Source organism: Callorhinchus milii, unplaced genomic scaffold (genome assembly GCF_018977255.1).
Source record: "Callorhinchus milii isolate IMCB2004 unplaced genomic scaffold, IMCB_Cmil_1.0 Scaffold2, whole genome shotgun sequence".
Taxonomy (NCBI): Eukaryota; Metazoa; Chordata; class Chondrichthyes; order Chimaeriformes; family Callorhinchidae; genus Callorhinchus; species Callorhinchus milii.
In genome coordinates this window covers 50,456,082-50,477,105 of record NW_024704743.1, presented here as the reverse complement: position 1 = coordinate 50,477,105, position 21,024 = coordinate 50,456,082, and the positions used below count along the sequence as shown (strand labels likewise).

At 40.2% G+C, this 21,024-nt stretch overlaps 1 protein-coding gene across 1 annotated transcript in view; it reads left to right on the top strand.

Moving 5' to 3' along the window:
* The window catches only part of ice1 (KIAA0947-like (H. sapiens)), a 39,074-nt gene that overhangs the window by 7,351 nt on the left and 10,699 nt on the right, over positions 1-21,024 (top strand). Inside the window, exons 2-13 of the mRNA XM_007900542.2 lie at positions 2,125-2,183; positions 3,175-3,209; positions 3,756-3,774; positions 5,330-5,441; positions 5,556-5,632; positions 5,741-5,778; positions 6,722-6,804; positions 8,229-8,265; positions 8,352-8,411; positions 9,243-9,335; positions 10,728-11,146; positions 12,244-17,448. Coding sequence (XP_007898733.2) covers positions 2,125-2,183; positions 3,175-3,209; positions 3,756-3,774; positions 5,330-5,441; positions 5,556-5,632; positions 5,741-5,778; positions 6,722-6,804; positions 8,229-8,265; positions 8,352-8,411; positions 9,243-9,335; positions 10,728-11,146; positions 12,244-17,448 — 6,237 coding nt within the window. The remainder of the gene's footprint in view (positions 1-2,124; positions 2,184-3,174; positions 3,210-3,755; positions 3,775-5,329; positions 5,442-5,555; positions 5,633-5,740; positions 5,779-6,721; positions 6,805-8,228; positions 8,266-8,351; positions 8,412-9,242; positions 9,336-10,727; positions 11,147-12,243; positions 17,449-21,024) is intronic.

Genomic DNA, 21,024 nt, shown 5'->3' with positions numbered 1-21,024 from the left:
TTAGGCTCTGTGTGGAGTAAGGAAACTTGCCCAAGGTTTCGCCCTGCCGGGAAAATTACAATATACAATTTAGTATACCTGTATGGGGAGTCATCGAATCATACCATTCAGATTGTGTCATAATTCATAAACTTGATCATGCAGCAGTTTGGACCTATTCTCTCAGGTGTAAAAATATTCATTTACTTCATCCTGGAGTCGTCCCTTACATTGTCTCCTTCAGGGTCCACCTCAAGACCTTCCTGTTTGATCGCACTTTCGGATATCTTTCCCCCCCTCCTCAGACACCACCCCAGGCCCGGATGCAAACGCTGTCCAGTGCTTGGGATGTCCTCCTGATGTGAAAGGCATGATATAAATATAAATTTGTATTGAATGGTCTTAACTTTAAATCTTAAAATTTAAATGATGCAGAATCTTGGAAAATCCTTTAACTTCAATCTTAATTTGGAATTCAGTCTTCTTAGAAACTGCAGAAATCCAATGTCTAAATTGGAAGACCAAATTTAGGAATTTTCCGAAGTTCTGCATAATCTTAAGATTTTAAGTCAAAGAACATAAGAAATGTCATGACTGATACTCGCTGACGTCTAGAAGACGTGAAAAGCGCTATATCAAATGCAAGGATTATTATTATTATACTTTCATAGTTGATTTTTGTTAATAATTCTCGCATTTGATATAGCGCCTTTCACACCGGGAGGACATCTCAAAGCGTTTAACAGGATGTACTTGCACTCTAAAGTCTTGTTAATCACTTCCCACAAACGTATGACATAGTACAGTAGAAATCCGGTTTGCTGTCACCTCGGTAATCCAGACACCTCACAATTGCGGGCACATTTTCACAGTCTCTTTCACGGTCTATACTAAAAGATAAGCTGTCTGTCTGCTTCAGTAAGCCGGGCAGCTCACTATTCAAGACAATGGTCATTGATTGTGGCCACTAGAGCGCCCTCCTCCGCTTCAAACACGGTACAAACACCCCCCTCCGCTACTAACCTGCAGAGTACACAATGCGTTAGGCCTCGGACTTCTCTCGCTGTTTTCCCGACGCTGCTACTGTGGGCGGAGTGGACTTCGGTCTCGATTGCGCGGTGCGGGGAGTGTTGGGATCGTGGAAGCAACGTGAGCGGGAAATCGACTTCACCCGCCGTCCACGGCCTAACCTGAGCTCCTGCCGCCAATTCTTGGTATGTGTTGTAAACGTGCTACCACGGAAGGAATTGTTCTTACGTAAGAGAGTGGACTTAATCAAAAACAGTGAGGGCAAAAGTCATAGACAGTTAGCTGTGATCTATGGATTTGGCAGAACACAAGTTGAATGCATTCTCGAAAGGAAATCTAAATACATGACGGCTTTTGTTTTAAATGTGACATTGCCTTTATTTTAATAAGTATGGTTGTTGAATGTTCATCACCCTTCCCCATTACCAATGCCCTTAAAATTACATCAGTGACCTGAATCACCCGACCCGTTTCAGTGATCAGGTCACCTCACGAAGTAGGTCACTTTTGCCCAGTCACTTGAGTGACCGGATTAGTGAGGTTTCTACTGTATTAAATTATACATTGTATTTTTTTTCAATGCCACTAGAGGGAGTTACCTCTCTTTTGATAGCCAGTTTCTTTGACTGTATTGTGCAGATGAACACAGGGAATTTGTGTACAGCAGTGACCCATAAACAGCCAATTAAGTGAATTTATTTGGGGGATTGTTGGTCAGGACATCCCTTTTGAATCGTGCCACGGGATCTTTAATGTCCACCTGCACAAGCAGAAGGGGCCTTGGTTTAACCATTCATCTGAAGGAACCACAGCTACAACAATAACTTGCATTTATATAGTGCCCTTCACACAGGATAGCATCTTAGAGTGCATCTCTTTCAATGCATTGTAGTGTCAGCCTAGAATGTGAGTTTTCAAAGTACTAACATGGGGCTTGAATCCATAAACTTCTACCTTGGAGGCAAGTGTGCTACCAGCCGAACAGGACCTTGACCCTGAATATAGCAACAACCTGGTGACCTCTATAATTCCTTTTATGCAAATAGTAATGGAATAATCATATTAAAATACCCTTTTACCCTTTTTTAATAATGTCATTTTTGCTTTCTCTTTCAGAATTTGAATGAATATGTAACTGCATTAATTGCAATGAAGCAAAAAATTGTTGAGACAGAGTAAGTACATGATTTATTGTTCACAGACTGTAATTTTGTTTCTGCTGTTAGAATTTTTCTGTAAAAATTATGTATTGTAATAAATTAAATTCTCCATTTAAGAAAAATATAATAATGCCAATTGTGCAGATCTGTCTTTCAGCTTATTTTCACGAGGATTTTTTATTCATGCTTTCACAGCTGAAATGGTTTAACGTTTCCCACTGTGTGTTCTATTTTTTAAAAAAAGAATTCATCCTGGGATATTGGCTGAATTATAGGAAACAGCAGGAGGTTGTAGGTAAACCTGCATCAGCAAAAAGAGACAATTAGCAGGTGCCTTGGGGATCTGGTTAGGGTCAATGCTATTTATATTATGCATAAATTATGGAAATGGGACAGAAATAAAGCTAAGTTTTCTGATGATAACGAGCCCATTGATAAACAAGTATTATTTCATGTAGCAAATAGCGGGTAATGAAAAGTGATGTTGTACTTTTACAGAAGAGACTGGGAAGATGTTATTGTAATACTAAACCCTAGTAATATGCTTAAAATGTTCACACACTATAAAAAGGAGAGCTTGCACTCAGAAGTGGGAGTGTAAACAGAATGTTAAATTTAATTATTTCACAGAAAATGCTAAACATGTTGCATAGACTACCCAGAAAGGTGGTGGCTGCAGATTGTGTTAGCACATTCAAGGGGGAATTAGAGATGTTTGGCAAATACATCTATTGAGGGTTTTGGGAGATAGCAGTGAATGTTTGTTTTTCTTTGGGACAGACTGTCCTTTTATGCAATTTTAGGCCATTTGCATCTCATCATTTATTTTTAAGAGCTCCAGGTTTAAATATATGCTGGTGTGATGACTTGTGTGTCCATTATGATTTCAATATGTTTTGTTGTATGTTGATAAGATGTCTTAAGATCCCTTTTTATACATTCACCTTGTCAAGAAGACTGGCAGAAATATTTTCTCAAATAATTTAATTTTTTTTTCTTTTTACAGCCATATTCTCACAGAATACCAGAAAAAGTGTGATGATATCCTTTCTTGATATAAATGGTATAATGAATGCAGTGGTGCTTTTATCTCTCTCTCTCTCAAAATGCTCTAAATAAAATATCTTTACACTTTCTGTATTGTACATCTCGGCTTTCTTATAAAATTAAAGCTAAGTGGCATTTTTCATGGTTTGCTGCATTGTTTTATTATTAAAGGCTTATCATTTTTGCTGATGAAATGGATGTTTTGAATCCTGTTAGTAAATTATGTAGATCACATTCTTCGGCTGAAATCATGCATGTCTGGTATTTACAGCAGATGCTCGTGCTTGCACATTTGACAGTCAAACCACTGAATAACTTTTTCAGTACAGTGTTTGTGTCATTTTCTTAACCACAATACACAAAGTAGTTGCAATACAAGAAGTAAAAATGTTGTGTAAACACAAAGCTTGATTTTAGCAATTGCTATAAGTAAGAGTGTTGTGTGTTGGAACAGTTTTACTGAACTGTAATGTGACTTTATTTTAAAAGATGCTAAGCTCATTTACATTTAGATGTGAATTCTCCTTAACAAATTATTACAACTCCAAAAAACTGAAAGGTAAGAATGTTTTATTTTTCCATAGTGATGTGCTGAGATGATAATTGCAACACTGATGTTTCTTTTCTTACTCATATGTTTTCAGTTTTGCAATCCAATTCTTTGTGCCCAATTATTTAAGCCAAATGCAATGCATTGACCCATTTTCCAACTAATAACTATTGTTCAATGTGGACATTGAGGGCAACCCCCATGCTGTGTGAAGTTTGCTTCATTAGAAGCTGCATGGTGTACCTTTGATTTACGGACTGTGAGCGCAGCAGTATTGTTTATCTATAATGCTCCCAGGGAACAAAGATAAGTGAGCACCAACTGGTATAACCAGAGGGAAAAGAATTGGAAAGGACACAATTAAATGTTTTTTNCTGCACAGTTTGAAAAAGGTACAGTGTGTTTTTTCTATGAATATTTTAGTTTTATTATTGCTTAAGAGTATTCGACCACTGTTTTCAGATTAACTAAATGCAAATCCGGAAGGTTTTATATGTTACGTGTGAATGTCAGTATCTGTCAAGGCAGAAGGATGGAACGAGTTCCTATTGGAGGCACTTTAGAAGTCACTCTCCACTGGTCAATCAATGGATGGTCTTGATGGTGTGAGCACCTCTGATTCTCTTTTGATTGGTAAATTGACCTTGGTGGAGCGAGATTATTATTAGAAACTTACCCTCAAGTGTCAGCATTAACACACTTAGTATAATTAGCTGCAGGGCAATGCATCCTCAATTTTACCCCCCTATCCCCCCCACCAGTAAGTCTGCCAGCAGGGAGCAGAGGAGGGTCAGTTGCGTGATCATCAGCTGGATGGGTGGTGGGTGGGGTTCAAAGAGCAACTAGTGGGCTTCGTGTAAGATATGAGGGTGAAGCGGGGACAAGGGAAAGTAAACTGCATCACACATCCTTATGAGGTGCCAGGTCTTGCCAGTAAGGAAGAGATTTTGGCAGTGGGTTACTTCCACTGGCATTTGAATTAGGATTGGCCAAGTTCTTTTCATGGAGGATCCTTACACCTAGCAGAGACTAGGGTTTGATCCTGAAAATCTTGAGTGGATTAGGTACCATTTTACCACCTTCCGTGTGTGTTTTTTAAAAAAATGAAAAATATGAACACTTAGAAAATGGCAATTAAGTAATTTATTGACTCTTAGCCAGCCAGCAGACCTATAGAGAGCCTGGTTAATGTGGAACAGCTGTTTCAGTATCCTTTCAACTTGGCCCTAAGGCAGAGGATGGTAAATTGGGTAGTCATCAACTGGGTGGAGAGGTGGTCGAGGAGCAGGTTGTAGGCTTCATGTAAGGTATGAATGTGGAGTGGGAAACAAGGGAGAGATGGGGGTAAAGGTGAGCGGGGTAACGGCAAGTCCAACTCGGAAGGGATATTCACCCTGAAAGCACCAATTGAGGGACTGAAAATATTGATGATAAATGCATAAATAATGATTTAGTTTCTCTCTGCCATTGTATTACATTAAATAATCTCCTTTGTCCTATCATGCAATTTAATGTGGCTACTTTGGTGCTTGTTTTCAAATGTCACCTTTGCCTTCCTCCACAGAGAGTGTAAAACACTTCGACATCAAATGGATGAGTTGTTGGAAAAATGTACGCTTGTGGAGAAATGCAAGGATGAGATGAAGACCATGAGGATAGAGCTGGAGGAAAAGAAGGTAATGTATATAAGGCAGCACACTGGAATAGACCAGTGGAAATTTCGCTCCCAATAAAAAAAACAAGCTTTCTAGGTTCACAATGCATTTCTTCTCTTATTTGTCACTCAACAGAGCTCAATTAAGATGTACCAACAGAATTACTCAGAATATACTGTATTGAAACAAGAACAAGCAAAACACGATATGCTGTAAGTGCAGAGTACCACTGGCTTTTTTTATGCCACTTTATGTTGTACACACATTTTTGGTTTTTGTCTTTTGGATTCTTAAAGAGTTTTTTCCAACTTGAATTTTAGGAAGAAGAAATTGGAAGCACGGCTAAAGAAACTGGAAGGTAACCAGATGCAATGTGCTTCTTTTATTTTCATAGGAGTGTGGGAAAATGGGACCGGGGGAGGCCATTCAGCCTATCAAGCTTGTTCTGCCAGTTTATTAGATCTTGGGAGATCTTTTAATTCCAAACTCAGCATTTTTTCCATATCTTTTATCCTTTGTACTTCCCAAGCGTCTGTGTGTCTCTCATTAAAATGGCCCTATTGACTCACTTCTACAGGTTTTGTGGGCAGAGCATTATACATATTTACCTGTGTTGTCAAGCAACCCTCTCCCTGCTGTTAACTAATGACATCTCGACTCATTTAGTAGCCCTTTCCTGTCTAGGCTGGAAAATTGTGGATTCAAATCCCACATTAAGAGCTCGTAGCAGTATTGGGAGAATGCTGGATTGTCAGAGGTGCTCTTCTTTGAATGAAACATTAAAACCAAGGCCCTGTCTCCTCAGGTGGATGTTAAAAATCTTTCATTGTTTATCATCACAATATGTTGAGGTCCATTACTGTAAGCAAAGCGGTGCTATATTGAAGGGTGTTATAAAGGGATTCCCCTGTAATACCATAATGTTCCCTCAAATCCCCTGTACAAATGTGCTGAGATATTTATTGCACACTTTCTGTTAGAATACCAAAACTCTTAACAGTAACAATTTGCATTTCAAAAACAGCACTCCCATAGAATAATGTCTCAGAGTGCTTTATAGTGGCGTGGACATTCTTAGCAAGTGGAGACCATTATTAACTTTAGAAATGTAGCCAATTATGTTTAATAACTTGAGTTTGAAGTGATTTCACAATTAGAATTTGATGAGTAGGTAAATTCCTGCTGCCTTGGAAAATTCAACATGAGTTGGAGTATCAATGGAAACTACAGCTCTGAATAATCTGGGGGATGTCTTGTTCCGATCTATTAATTTTTTTTCATTGATTATCTCTTTTCAATAGAAACAACAACAAAGCAAAATGCAGACCTGAAAGCAGTGAAAAAAGAGAAATTGTCACTGGAAAAGGCTTTAAGGAAAACTCAGGTAAGAGCCAGAATCTACTTAGGTAAATGATAATGTCCACAGAATCCCACATGTGTATGACATCTGTTTGAGCAATATGGGAATTAGTTTTAAAATGCAGCGATTTCTACTGGGATTCGTTAATAACAATCCACAAAGAAAATGGGGACAAAATGAGCCTCACCAACTAAGGAGATCTCCAACACAATATATTCCAGGAACAGAGTTGCAATGTTCCTGGACATGTTCCTAACTTGCGACTTAATTGTTCTTCGTCTTTCAAATGAGGCATTAAACTGAGGTCCCGTCTAACTGTTCAGGTGAAGTGCTCTGGGAAGCTACCCAGCCTGAAGTGCACTATACAAATGCAAGTTCTTGTTGTTGAATGTTAAAGATCCCATGGTACAATTTGAAAAGACAAGGGAGTTTATCCTGTGTCTTAACAATCCCCCAAAATAAACTTGGGTCATTTGTTTCATGGCTGTTTGTGGGACATTGCTGTGCGCAATTGTGGTGCCACGTTTGCCTACAAATTCACAGTCACTCCATCTCACATTAAATCCTGTGAAGTATTTTGAGAAGTCCTTCTAACATGGAAAGGTGCTATACCAAATCCAAGGATTATTATTATTAAGGAATCCCATTACAGCTTGTATTTTACACCTCAGTGTTTATAAAGGAGTCATCCCCTAAGTATGTAAACTGTATGGGAAACCTACATCAAAATTAAACCAAGTATTTTGCTTGCAGCATATTTAAGTATCTTTATGGTGTTAGGATCAAGCACTCAGATGCAGCTTCGGCTCTACACCTCAGAACAGTATCCTTTACTGCACCCTGTGGCATTCTCTGTGTCCTATTTTCTGTACCAGTCATCCTGTGGCTCTTCTCTGTCAGATTGTGAAGTCCTGAATTAAAACCAGTTTTGTGCTGGGAGTCTATGCCAACTAATAACTGGATTGAGGCCAATCATTTAAGACCATTACAGTCAGTATTCCCATCTTCCAAGCTGGATGTGAGCCCAGAGGTGAAATGCCAATATCGAACCCACTGCCTCATGCAAGAAGCAGCCGAAAAGTCTGTAAAGTTCAAGGAGTGAAATTATGATCCTAGTTTTGATATTGGTGTTGATAGAAAACTCATTTGGGATCTTTAAAGTGCTTATTTTATAGTATGCTTAAATAGATGAGCATATTTTTGCCAGCGTGAAATGGTTGGAAAAAAATACTTGAGACAATCTTAACTTGTAACCAGTTCAGAAAGATAAATTACAGCTACTGTTGAGCTGTGCATCTTTGTGATTCTTCAATAATATTCATGGTTAGTCACTTATCTGTATTCATTGTACCTTTCAAGCTCCATGTGAGAAATTTTGAAGGTGAGTTGGGGGGTTATGTTTTCTTTTCTGAAGGTTTGATACATCTAAATTTGTTTTAAATCAATAGAAAAAACTAATGGATCAGCAGGAAAATGGCATAAAAGGTAAGAAGTGAAATCTGCATTCTAAAATAATTCCCCTTGGTGTGCAGCACAAAATGTTTCTGAAGACAAGAGTTTATGTTTTACAGTTTCAAAGCAGGTGCAGAACAGGAAGATCAATGAACAAGCACTGCATACAATAGATAAAAGTAAGTGCTCAACATCACATAATGTGTGAAAGTATCTGTGTTTTGCTGTGTTCTTTAAAAGGGAGCTGCTGGATAAAATAAAAACAGCTTCATGTTCAGATAATATACCCCCTGAGATTTCCTTGTTGCTGAACTGGCTCTAATGTGACATATTTGGCAATGGAATGTCGTAATTGAGTCCACCCTCTGTGGTGGTCTCGGTAGTCCAGTTCCTAAACCAAATGGGTCCGGAGTATTCCAGGCAACTGCTGATGACAGCACAGCCCGCCTAGGTCATTGGCAGGACTTGGAAGTGCAGACCTGTCACTGGGGGTAGGTACTCTTCCCATTCATCTCCCATTAATCCTGCAAGCAAAACCCTAACAGGTAGGGTGGTCCTAGCTGGACAAGCAGCAGGAAAGCTGGCTGGACAGCAATATCAATGGCAAGCTGTGTGATTTTAGCTGGCAGTACTACAGTGCACGCTCTGGGATCCCCTAAGCCTCGACTGTTGCTAACCTGCACCTCATACTCTCTAGAATTAGGTAAGCAGGGAGAGAGCCCACAGTCCATTCTGATAAATCATCTCTGGAATCTCCATGTGTAGGTAGGATGTATGGAACTCTCAAGAAAAAAGTTTGGTTTGTATACCGTTAAGTATGGTGATGGGTTTACGCATGTGTCAGACACCCAGCTAACCCCAAAAAAACTTTCATCATTAAAGTATGTTAACCTCAAACATCGCCTCAATGTGTTTTTGTACATTTTAGTGATTTGATAGCTTTGGTAGCATGTAGTAGTAGTAGAATGATACATTGAGTCTGGATTGCCGACTGTTCATTGTTTCCACAGAGAAAGTGAAAGAATTGCTGGAAGAGGTATGGAAGTGTATTGAAAAACCCAGTGCACAAACGACCCCGGACAAGGAGGACGTATACAGCCCAGGTATGCTCAAAATATAGAAAGAAGGTTCAGATAAATTAAATGAGCACAACTAAATCTTGGAATGAACTGTATTGGTCCCTTGCATTGCCAAGTAAAGAGGAGCTTTGAGTGAAAAATTAGAAATGTTATAGCAAGGTTATACTTGCAATCTTGCTGAGTATCTCACAAGTCTTGAATGGCTTATGTGAAGCAGAGTTTAAATTTAGAGTTAACAAAAAAGCATTGGGTCTCAGTGTCCATTTTAGATTTCTGGCACATAGATCGAAGATGGGATAATTTGCTTAGTGATGTATTAATTGGAACAGTCTTATTTTTATTTTTGAACACTATATATATATGTATGAGCTTTTTATGGATGACTGTGTGGTGATAGGAGTTATTTATGGCAGTCTAGTGTTCTAGCGATTCGGTGCTTCACTGTTGAACCACACAGTCCTGTGAGAAATTGCCCCAGCTGAGATGTTAATCAGCTGATATAATGCGGACATGAACCAGAACCATCATGAACAGTGTACTAAATGTTTCAACCCTTGGCTTAAGAACAGTACATTGGTTATTTATCAATTATGTGGTTATTTAACTATGTCTACCAATTTGTGTTTTTATAGCTTCTTTCATATGCTAATATCTCAAACCATGTTTGCCTACAAAATGCAGTAACACCACATTACAGTATATCCTGTGAAGCTCTTTGAGATGTCTTCCTGACTTGAAATGTGCTATACCAAATATAGGGATTACTATTTAGAAACCTGAGCAAGATCGGGAATAGATAGGGTAGGAGGGAGGTGAACAAAGGCTCAGTTGAAGAGAGGTTTTTGAACAGAACGGGGAGCGAGACGGAGGCCGAGGTGACGACAGAGTTCCAGTACTTGATGAGGAAGAGCAGACTGGATACAAACTGCAAAAGAACTGGGGAGCAGAGTGATTTGGAATCTATTTTTTCATTTTGTTCCCGGAACGCGAGTTTAATTATCTCCCAGTACTCTGCGTCTGTTGGTAGCCTCGACCCCCTCTTTCAACAGAACACCGCACAAAATCCCTGTAGATTGTCAATTTTACTGAACTGCGGAGGCCGAGGGTTGCTGTTCCTAGAACATGAGTTTAATTATGTCCAAACTGATTCAATGCTCTCTGTATGCAGCCTTGGTTTTCAGTGGAACCTTGCTGCAACTTGTCAATATTACTGAGTTACAGAAACCGATATTGCTGTTCTACTACTGAGATAGCACGAGGAGCTTTACTCTGAACCTCGTGTGTGCTGTACATATTCCGATTGTGTATTGCTGTTGCTGTACAAAAGTGGACAGAACTGTCTCCAATGTTCCTCAACTTGAAAAAAAGTGCAAAAGTTATGAATGTTTCTACAATTTTTTTTCCCATTTGTTGCAGCCGAACGAAGGAGTTCACGGATTAAATCTAAACTGAGGAACAGTTTATTTAATCCAAGCAACAGCAGTCCACTGGAAATCGCAGAGCTATCAAAGTCTTTGCCCTCACCTCAGCTTAAATGCGACGACGAAGAAAATAGATTTCACATCGAGGTGGACGAGAGTATGAATGATGAGGGACTGAAAAACATTAGTGACCGTGCCTTCTACGATGACAGAACTGTTGAACTGACTATCCAGAAAGATCCAGCTGACTGTCAGTACATTTCTGGAACTGATACTGATGATGATGATGATGCTGAGCAAGAATCTTTAAGCCAACAACTACAAGAGATACTTGATTGGACTGAGCCTCTTCCTCCACAATTGTCTCCATTACCATGTTCGCCTTCAGCTAAAGAGGCACGTCTGAGCAAAGTGGTGATAGTTGTGCAAGAACAATTTAATTCAGTCTTTTTTGATCGCTTCATTGTCCTTCAGTCTACTATGATCAATTGCATTAACAGTCATTGCTCTCTTCTTTGTTGTGTGTGGACAGTTGCTGGTGCAGTTTGGCTGCTGTGTTTGCCAACATTTGCCTATATTAAACATAGGTTTATCATTTTAATTTCCCAATCGTAATCCCTTTTTCGATTGAGTCATTGATTTATGCCTCGTATGCCAAGAGGGCCTGAATGGACCCCTCTCACACTTCAAAGAGAAGTGGATTTTTCCCTGGTTATCTTGGTTTATGTTTCCTCCTCACCCAAATTCAGCCCAAAAATCCAAGTTAATTGGGTATATGTCTCATTGTTGTAGGATGTTGCTAATATAAACCAGATTTTCCCTCTAACAGCATTCACTTTATTCCTAATTATGATTATTCCATAAAGAGCTTCAAGATATTTCTTTCACATAAATCTGTAGTAATCGATTAGTTACTGAAATGAATAATCCTGTGTTCAGCCCAATGTTTCTTTTGTATTTTTGTGCTGCCAGAGCATCACTGGATGAATTGTTCACCTTCTACGTCTATAGGAAAATTACAACCCCTTTACCTTTATCTGGCAAATGGTTTAGTTGAGACTCCATGATGCCATGAGAAAATGCGATCCGTAGTAGGGGCTCATGTGCCCAGTGGCACTCTGTTTTACAAGCAGATAAGGGCACTGTGTTGTTTGAAGAGATTCCCCCTCCCCTAAATACATCCATCTGCAAAGCAGAGTTCTAACCTGGATTGTTCCAGCAGGAATGGCATACAATAGGGTCTCCTGATCAAAATTTTATTGATAATATTTGCCGTTCATCTTTTCTGCATCATAGCCACGGAGCACTAGGTCAGTAGGAGTAAGTCCCACGTTAAAGAGCACACTTCTGATTTAACTGATTTTTTTTGTTATCGGGGCTAGTGTCCCATTATGACTCACATTGTGTTTGTTATTCAAGATGCAATGAAACTTTAATATAACTTTGTTCGTGAACAAATTTAAAGGATAAATAACTACAAAAAATAATTGACTTTTTCTTATCTTTCACAGCAAGCTTTGTTTGGAAATATTACAGATTCAAGTGATGATGAGGCTGGCGATGTATCTGGAGGAACCTACAATGGTGGTGATCTGGACACTGGCACTGCAGCTGAACCTCTGGATGTGTCTGTGTGCATTGAGCCGCCAAACCCAGACCAAACACCAAAGGTGGAAGCAATCATTCTCCAAAGTGTTACCAAAGGGAAGCCAGCCAGAAAAACAGATTGCTCAGATACAGAAATGGGTGATTTGAGTCAGTCCAGCTTGATGGAAACTGAAACAGAGAGCAAATTGGTGGAGAGCGAATTGTTAGTTCCTTGTTTGACTGCTGGAGAAATACAGTGTAAAAATCTACAGTTGGAAGATGAAAAAGAAGTAGAAAGTACAGTTTTGTTTCAGGGAGATGTGAAGGAATCCAATGCACCAGCGATTTCAGAAACACAGAGTACTGATTCTGCTGTTGCACATGATGCTATTTATAAAGATCAATTACCATCTCCTCAACATGATCACGGTAATGGTGGCAGCAGTGCACATGTTGGCAATACAGAAGTTTCAGGAGACATTGCAGATTCATTGATATCTAGTTACCAAAGGATAGAACTTGAACATGAAAGAACTATGCCATGTAGGAAAGAAGAGAATGGATTAGAAGCTGTTCTTCAAGTAGAGAAAGAGGGTGAAATCTTACTACAGGAAAGCCGTGCATGTGAACTGAATACTGAACCAATGGAAATGGAAGAAGTTCATTCCAATACTTTACCATTCGATACTGAATGGGTAAAAGCTTCAGTTAAACCCTTTGTTACAAATGCTGCCCAAACAGAATCTATGGCAAAGAATGAGGGTGATGAAGTGCCACATCAAGAATTGGAAAGTATAACATCTGCCTGTGATCCAATTGAGTTGGACAAGGGTAGTTCTACTTCTGTTATAGAATTAGAAGGTGTTAAATCCAATGGGTTTGCACCTGTAGACCCCGAATATGAGCGTAGAGTAATTCCAGTGTGTGAAATGGAGCACACCAAAATTCAATTTATGACGAAGGAGAAAACGGTGATGGTAACCCCCCTACCTAAGCCTGAGTATTCTGCGATGACTGATGTTGTGGAGGACAAGATAAAAGAATGCATTTTCAGGGGGAAGAATGAAATGGGAGAAGTTAATTCAAACTGTGGTATGTCTGATAGTCAAAAATATTCATGCAGAGTAACTTCAGTGCAATCCTCTACTGAACTCATCCACACGGAGTATACGACAAAGGAGAGAAGCCCACTTCATAAAATGGAGTCGACAGCATCTTTCCTTCAAGAGTTTGACCACTATGCAGCAGCTGATGCTGCTCAGGATCAGTTCAAGGTTGATGTTTCTACAGATGAGATAGAGGGAGCCAGTCTAGGTAGTTTCACACCTCACAGTCAAAATGGGGATAAATCTGAAGCAATGTTAGTGGAGTTCTCTGATGTCAAACAATCTGAGCCAAAGTCTGAAAGAAAAAAAAGCCAAATAGTTCCTTTGCCAGAGTTTAATTGTTCAGTGCAAGCTGGTGCTGCTGAGTCCTCTGATGCCGAGGTGGCCCAAGAAGAGTGTTCAACAAGGGAGAGGAAACAACTTTGTGAAATGAAACCAGCAGTAGCAGGGAGACAAATCATGCAGATTGTTTCTGCAGAACAGCTGCCTTTACTTCCTGCATCTGACTGTTCTGTGCTATCTATTTCTGCTCAGAACAACTTCAAAGATTGTTTTTCTAATAATGAGGTAGAAGAGGTCAATCCCAGTAGTTCTATATCTGCTGGTCAGGATGCTAAAAGCGCAGTGGCTTCTGCCCATACTTCCCCTAAGCAGAATTGGGGAGAGTTTACAATGAGAGAGGAAAAAGACACTGCTAACTTGATGGAGACACTTCCTGCATCAGACTGCTCTGTGGTAGCTGGCCTGGCTCAAGACAAATCTATGGATTATAGTTCTTCTGAGGATCTCTCCAAACAGAGGGTCGAGCCTGTCGAGTTTGGTTCTACTGAGGACCTGCCCAACATGAGGGATAAGTCTGTAATGTTCAATTCTACTGAGGATCCAGCCAACCAGAAAGACAAGTCTGTGGAGTTAAGTTCTACTGAGGATTTATTCAACCAGAGTGTCAAGTCTATGGAACACAGTTTTACTGAGCAACTGTCTCACCAGTGTGAACAGCAAGATTTATTCACTGTAATCTCTGAATTGAGGGAAGAATCCACCATTTTGGGTGTGGGGGACAGTAGCAAAGGTGTGCTTGTTGAGATGAGAACAGTAGAAGAGGTGGTGTGTGAAAATCCATTCTGTGAACTGAATGAAGAAAAAGACCAGCTAAAGAAAAAAGAAAATGAGGGGAGTAATTTCAGCAATGAGGATGGTGCTCCAAGGGATTTGGATAATCAATCGTCTTCTGAGCAGAAGATAACAGATTGTGTTAGAGCTTATACTTTTGCAGATGAATCTGAAGGTCCAAATGTGTCATTGGATAGTGTTGGACAAGAATGCTTTACTGAGGCCAGGGAGAAGAAACCAATCGATAACCATACAGATAATAACGTAGTCTATTCCAAACTAAATGTAAATCCAGAAAAAAGTACAGACTTAGCTTTGAAAAGCAGGGAAGTACCTTTTAATGACCAGGAAACATTATCCCTTCAGCCATTATGCACAGCTCAGAATTGTGAGACAAGTGAAGATGCTCAAAGCTTGGAACCAGAGAAACCAGTGTTGGTTTTAAAAGTCAGGAGTAAAAAGCACTCTGAGTCTATGACTCCTGAGGAATCACCTGTTGAAGCTACAGAAGTGAATAGCAATGAACAACACAGAACCAGTAGCCACAAAGAAGCTGGAACAGAGACTGCACCAACAACTGAAAATACGAATTGTTGGTCAGAGGGTCACAAAGCTGATCATGATGTTGATCGTTTCATTGATAAATGTGGCGAGTTGCGCCTTGGTTCCCAAAATGTACCTGACTTAAAAGAAAGCATCTTCAATGAGGAAATTGTAGCAACTTCTGAAGAAGAGTTCATCAACATTCCTCTTGATAGGCCAATCCAGAACGTGGAATGGAGTAACATGGAGCTGACAGAAACAACGAGTAACCTTTTACAAATTGTCTGTGCAGTAATTGAGCTGGAAACGGACGCTGACTCAAAAGAAAACATTGAGGCAGATGAAGATAGCACAGATGCCATATCAGTGGGGTGTGAAACTCCACCTATAAATTCAGGTAACTCTAAGCTAAACATTCACCCCATTGAGACTTGGACTGAATTATTGCCGAAGACCAACACATTGTCAGAATGCAGTGAATCAGGAAAAAGTAATTTACCTGCAAATTATAATTCCCAGAATAAATCGCAAGGAGGCATGGACAAGTCTGCAGGAAGTTGTTCTGATACTGAGAGCGGCCTTTGTACAAAAGAGCACTTTAGCGTCCAAATGAATGAGGAAAATACTACAACTGTCGAGGAAATGCCTGGATCCATCTCATACGATCAAATAGCAGATAGTTCTACACATGCCAATGAAACTGAAAAGAAAAGCTGCAGCTGCATGTCAACCACACAGAAAGTGGACTCCTCTTCGCAGACTGAACTGTCAATTAGTAGTATGGAACACACGCTTAACATCAACAGAGACCCATCGACTGTTGCTTTGCCCGCCCCGGAGATGGAAGTTGATGAAAAAGGTAATGGGAGGTGTGAGTTAGAGACAAGGAGCTCTCAGTGTAGTGGCTTGTGGAACCCAACCTTTCTCAATGATGCTTCTGATACTGGGGCATCTGGTGAGCCATCTATGCTGCTCAAAAACAAGGTGTTTGAAAGCACACTGGATGACCCAATGGCCGCAAACACAATTGAAATTTCAGATTGTGAGCCAATTCCCAGGAAGACTAGAAAAGGCAAGAAGCTGCGGCTGGACAAGGATTTGCTCCTCACTTCAACTGACAAAATTCAGAATGACCAGCAAACTGGCAGCAATGCAAAGAAGTTCAAGGTTGGGACTGTCAAGCGCCGTGTCACTTCGAGAGTGAAGAGCAGAGGTTCAGACCATGAGAGTCTACTTAGGGAATCTCAGACTGACACTTCTGTATCACCACTGAGTGCAGGTAACATCCACAAAGTTATGTTAGAGATGGGGCAGCCTTTGCCCCCTCTGCTAGCTCCACTTGTAGCTACACCACCTCGAACCACAGCAAGAATCAGACCTTTGATTTTAGCTTCAAATGTACGGTCTGTGCATTCGCCTGTGGATGAACTGTCCTTTTCCTCAGTGGAGCTCCCAAAGCCTTGTTCCGTTTCACCTCTGTTTGATCAGGCTCGTCAGAAATCTCCATCTGTACACTCTCCGTCCCCGTTAGATTTTGCAAGGAATGAAAGAATCCAGTCCTCGCCCTTGCAGTTTTGTACTGCTACCCCAAAACACGCAGTTCCTGTTCCTGGGAGACTACCTCAGTCTGCGTCAGCAACCGTAGCTACAAGTCTGCCTCAGGAGAACTCAGTCAAAATCCTGGATGCAATGTATCCCAACCTTTCAGCCCGTGCCAGGACTTTAAATATTCTCCGTGGGAACGTTCAACTCAGTATGCGTGGGCCTCCAGACGGAGAGAGCCAAGCCGGGGCCGTGAACCAAATTGTGGGATTCAAAGCAATCAACTCAACTGCAACTGCATTTGTAAAAGCAGGGAACAACTGCAGATCTGAATGCAGAATGAACAAGGAGCGTGCAACGGATCCAGAGCAGAAACAGCTAGTAGTTGCAAGTGTGACTGAGAAGGGAGATACTCCCAAAGAAGAGAAGGTTGCTGCCAAAAGAGCTGCGGAAAACCTTGTTGGGAAAATGCCTAAAAAAATAAAACTAGCACAGGGTGTTGAGAATGCAGACCATCCTTCTCCTATAGTTGCCTCAAATGAGTCCTCTACTGCAGTTGCTGCTGGCACAACCAAACCATTCCACAATGAGTTAGCAGAACAGAAACCCCACAATAAAGCTAGTCCTGAACCTTCCTCCCTGCCACCAGAACAACCCGTTAAGTCCAGTGAAGAGGCTGTGGTCTGTGCATTAGCAAAACTTGCTCAGTCCTGCTTTGATCTGCTCCCAGTTATTCGCAGCCACATATTTGTTGGGAATATTCCTTCACTCCCAGTGCTGCGAGATGAAGAGAAGCAAGTGATTAGTGAATTTAGTGAAAATAAGGTAAGGATAGGTCATGTGAAGTCACTTCTGTTGTAAACTCAATTGAGCCAATGCCTTTTAAAATGATGTGTATTGGTGGTGGTACGCCTACTACAACAATGACTTCCATTTATAAATACCCGTTAAGTACAATAATGTCTTGAGTGCTTTACAGTGCTGTGGATGGACACCGAGCAGAGGGGAAGGGGAACTGAACATAAGCGTGGTCAAAGTGGTAGATTTTAAGGCAAAACTTAGATTGATCAAGAGGGGGCAAAGGGAGGAATCAAAGGAAAGTGTTCTAGTTTTAGAAAGCTCAGCTGAGGATGGTGGTGCTACATGCAGAACGAGGGATGTGAAACGAGCCCAAGTTAGCCAAGGCTAAGGCAGTGAACAGACGAATGGGGTGGTAGGAGATCAAAGAGATACGGAGATGCTAGGGTGTAAAGGGATGCTCTTCTATATATTAAAGAATAAAAGTTAACAAAAAGGTCACTGACAATGGGAACGAAGAATATAATATGTATATACTGCTGCTGGAAAGGTTTGATATTGATCCTAGCAACAAAGAGAAGTAACCTAATTTATGCTGAGCTGCTCTAAATCCCTTTTGTTGGGGTCTGAGGGGAACACTTTATGTACGCTAACCAGTATTAAGAGCCAATTAATGTTTGAATCTTGTTGGAGAGCTGACAAAGCTCATCAATGATCTGATCAAATGCAGGGCTTATTTTGAACATTCAAAAGTTTGAGAGTGGTCCATCAGATTTCCCACAAATGTTTGAAAGTTAATATTTTTTTAGTTGAATTCGTTTGCAGTGGACTGCAGTACAAACCGGATTCATATTGCAGCTGATATCTTTTCTGTTCAGAAACCTCCTCCTGGAGCATGACTCAATTGATGCCTCTAGAATCTGATTTTATACTGCACCTTTAGCTTCCGTTATAGCTTCTCCTAGTTTAGACTCATAGTTTCCATCATGGAATTATATCGTAATATTACATTAATTCTTGCATTTGATGCAGTCCTTTCTGAAACCAAATTGAAGAATTGTGCCAAATCAAACCTCCTTAAAGTAGATAAAATATTAAGCGGCTTAGCTAAATAATTAAAATTACGTAAATGCAAACCAGAAGACATGAATCGAAATACGTTTTTAAAAAGTATATTTAGAACAGATATCAAGAGAAACATCTTTACTCAAAAAGCGAAACGTGTTTGATGGAATAATATACCAAGGAACGGAATAGAAGCCAAACTATTAATTTGATAACTATTTATCTAATAGCTGTTGCTTATATTATTTTACCATCTCTCCATATCTTCTGAGTGTATTAGCGAAACATCTAATCAAACTGTTGTAGTGTTTGGTTGGTTAAATGCAGGCAAAGTTTTATCTTCTGTGTACTTATAAATCCAATAATTGTTCAAGGCTGAATAAGGATTATGCTCCCCTCCCCGTTCCTCTTTGTTTTATTCCTATTTTGGTGACAAAGGACTGTTGAGACATATTCCACTTATTTGTTCAATAATGGTATTTGATTGGGTTCTTCTTGAGCATCAGATGCAAATGACATCAGACCCCAAGGTACCTGTAGCTCAGTGGTTAGAGCACTTGCCTTGCAAGCAAGAGACTTGGGTTTGATTCCCGGCAGGGTGAAACCTTCGGCAACTTTCCTTACTCCACACGCCTGATAATAATCCCTCAAAAAAAATAATAAAATAGGTCATTTCAATCCACGACTGTTTGTGGGACACTGCTGGGCGCAATTGGCTACCACATTTAGCCCCAAAATATACAGTCAATTCACTTTATAGTATATTCTGTGAAGCGTTTTGAGATGTCTAGAAGATGTGAAAAGTGCTACATCAAATGCAAGGATTATTTTTATTATTACCAACACAAAACTGAGATTCAGCCATTCCCAACTTAAAATGACAACCTAGGGCAATAGATGTAGAATCCTGTAATGTTTACTGAGAGTCATCTGGTCTACAGACATAGTTACGATATAGACACAACAAAATTATCTTTACAATTCAATATATATACTGCCTTTGTCAGTTAGTTTATCAGCTCCTATACAACAAATTATGGATTGTGTAATTGGCCGTCACTTGATGTTGAGCCACAACAGAAATTCACTCAGTTGGCTGAGAAATATATTAAAAGCAACCATCTTCGGAGTAATTCTTTCAAACCAGCTTCTACCAGTCAGATCAGGCTTTAAATTATCAGTAATATTAGCAATATTCTTCTTCCATGTGATGTAGTTACAGCTGTTTATCAAAGTGATTTTTTTTTACATTAGAATCTGGGTGTCAACCAGTAACTGGGGAAACCGCATTGTAAAACCCAGAGTTACAGCATTGTTAAAGACCTTTTTTAGATGAAGGCTAAACTAGGAGGAAGTGATGGATGGAAAGCAAAACCTACCCATCTTTGTGTGGTCCTTAATAGAATGGAAACCTTCAAATGCATTGAATTCAGTTGCACTAAAAATCTAATTCAGATGGTGTCTGTTTGATTTAAAACCTTCTGGTGCAAGGAATTGGGGCTATAATTGAGATAGTAAATTTCCTTTTGCCTGATTAATAGTACTGTGTTTTCTAAAGATATAGCACTGTTCTATATATTTAAAAGAGGACAAATATTATGGTTCATTGGGATATAAATTGTTACATTTGAAATCCTGATAGCAAATGTGCACACTTTCTCTGTTCAGCGGGCTCCCACCTACTTCAAGTCCCCCGCCTCACCTGCCCCACCATTGGCGGGCGGGCCTTCAGCCACTCTGCCCCACCCTCTGGAACTCCATCCCTCAGTCCCTCCACCTCGCCCCCTCCCTTGCCTCCTTCAAGACCTGTCTCAAAATCCTCCTCTTCGACTGTGCCTTCGGTCACTCTCCTTCCACTCCCCTGCCCTCTACCCTCCCCGATCCCGACCCCCAGTTCGGGTCCGAAACCCTGATTGTCCAGCGCCTTAGGACATCCTCCCAACGTCCTCCAACCCCTTTTTTAAACTTTATAATAACATCTGATCACAGTTATACAATCACAGACAGAAATGGAGCAATGCTCAATAGGCTAGTTATTTTATGCAGAATTCATCCTGCAGATGGCAGCCTGGCTCACATTAGCTCACACTGACAGAATAATATAACTAGAAACGTAGCTGACAGTGCGTAATCTACAGTAAAACTCCCATAAGTCTTATCTTTATAAGTCATATAATTACCTAAGTCGTACATTCACCAAAATCCCATTCAGTTTCCTATCAAAACCATTACTAAAAAGTACAACTCGTATTACTTACCTCCTAACTCGCAGTGCCGCTCCCCTACCCTCCATTACTCCCTCACTAAGTTGAATCTATATTGAATCGCGGGAAATGACATCCTGAGCTGTTGACGCATGCGCACTTACTGGCTACATCAAAACGCAGGAAACTTAGTCTTGATCTGTTGATGCTTGCGCAGAAGAACTTAATTTTCCTGCGATTCAGCGCAATTCCAATGCTTGCTGATAAGTGTCTATCTGATAAGATCTGTGAATCTCGGGAAATGTAGTTTTGACTCATCACTGCATGCGCACTT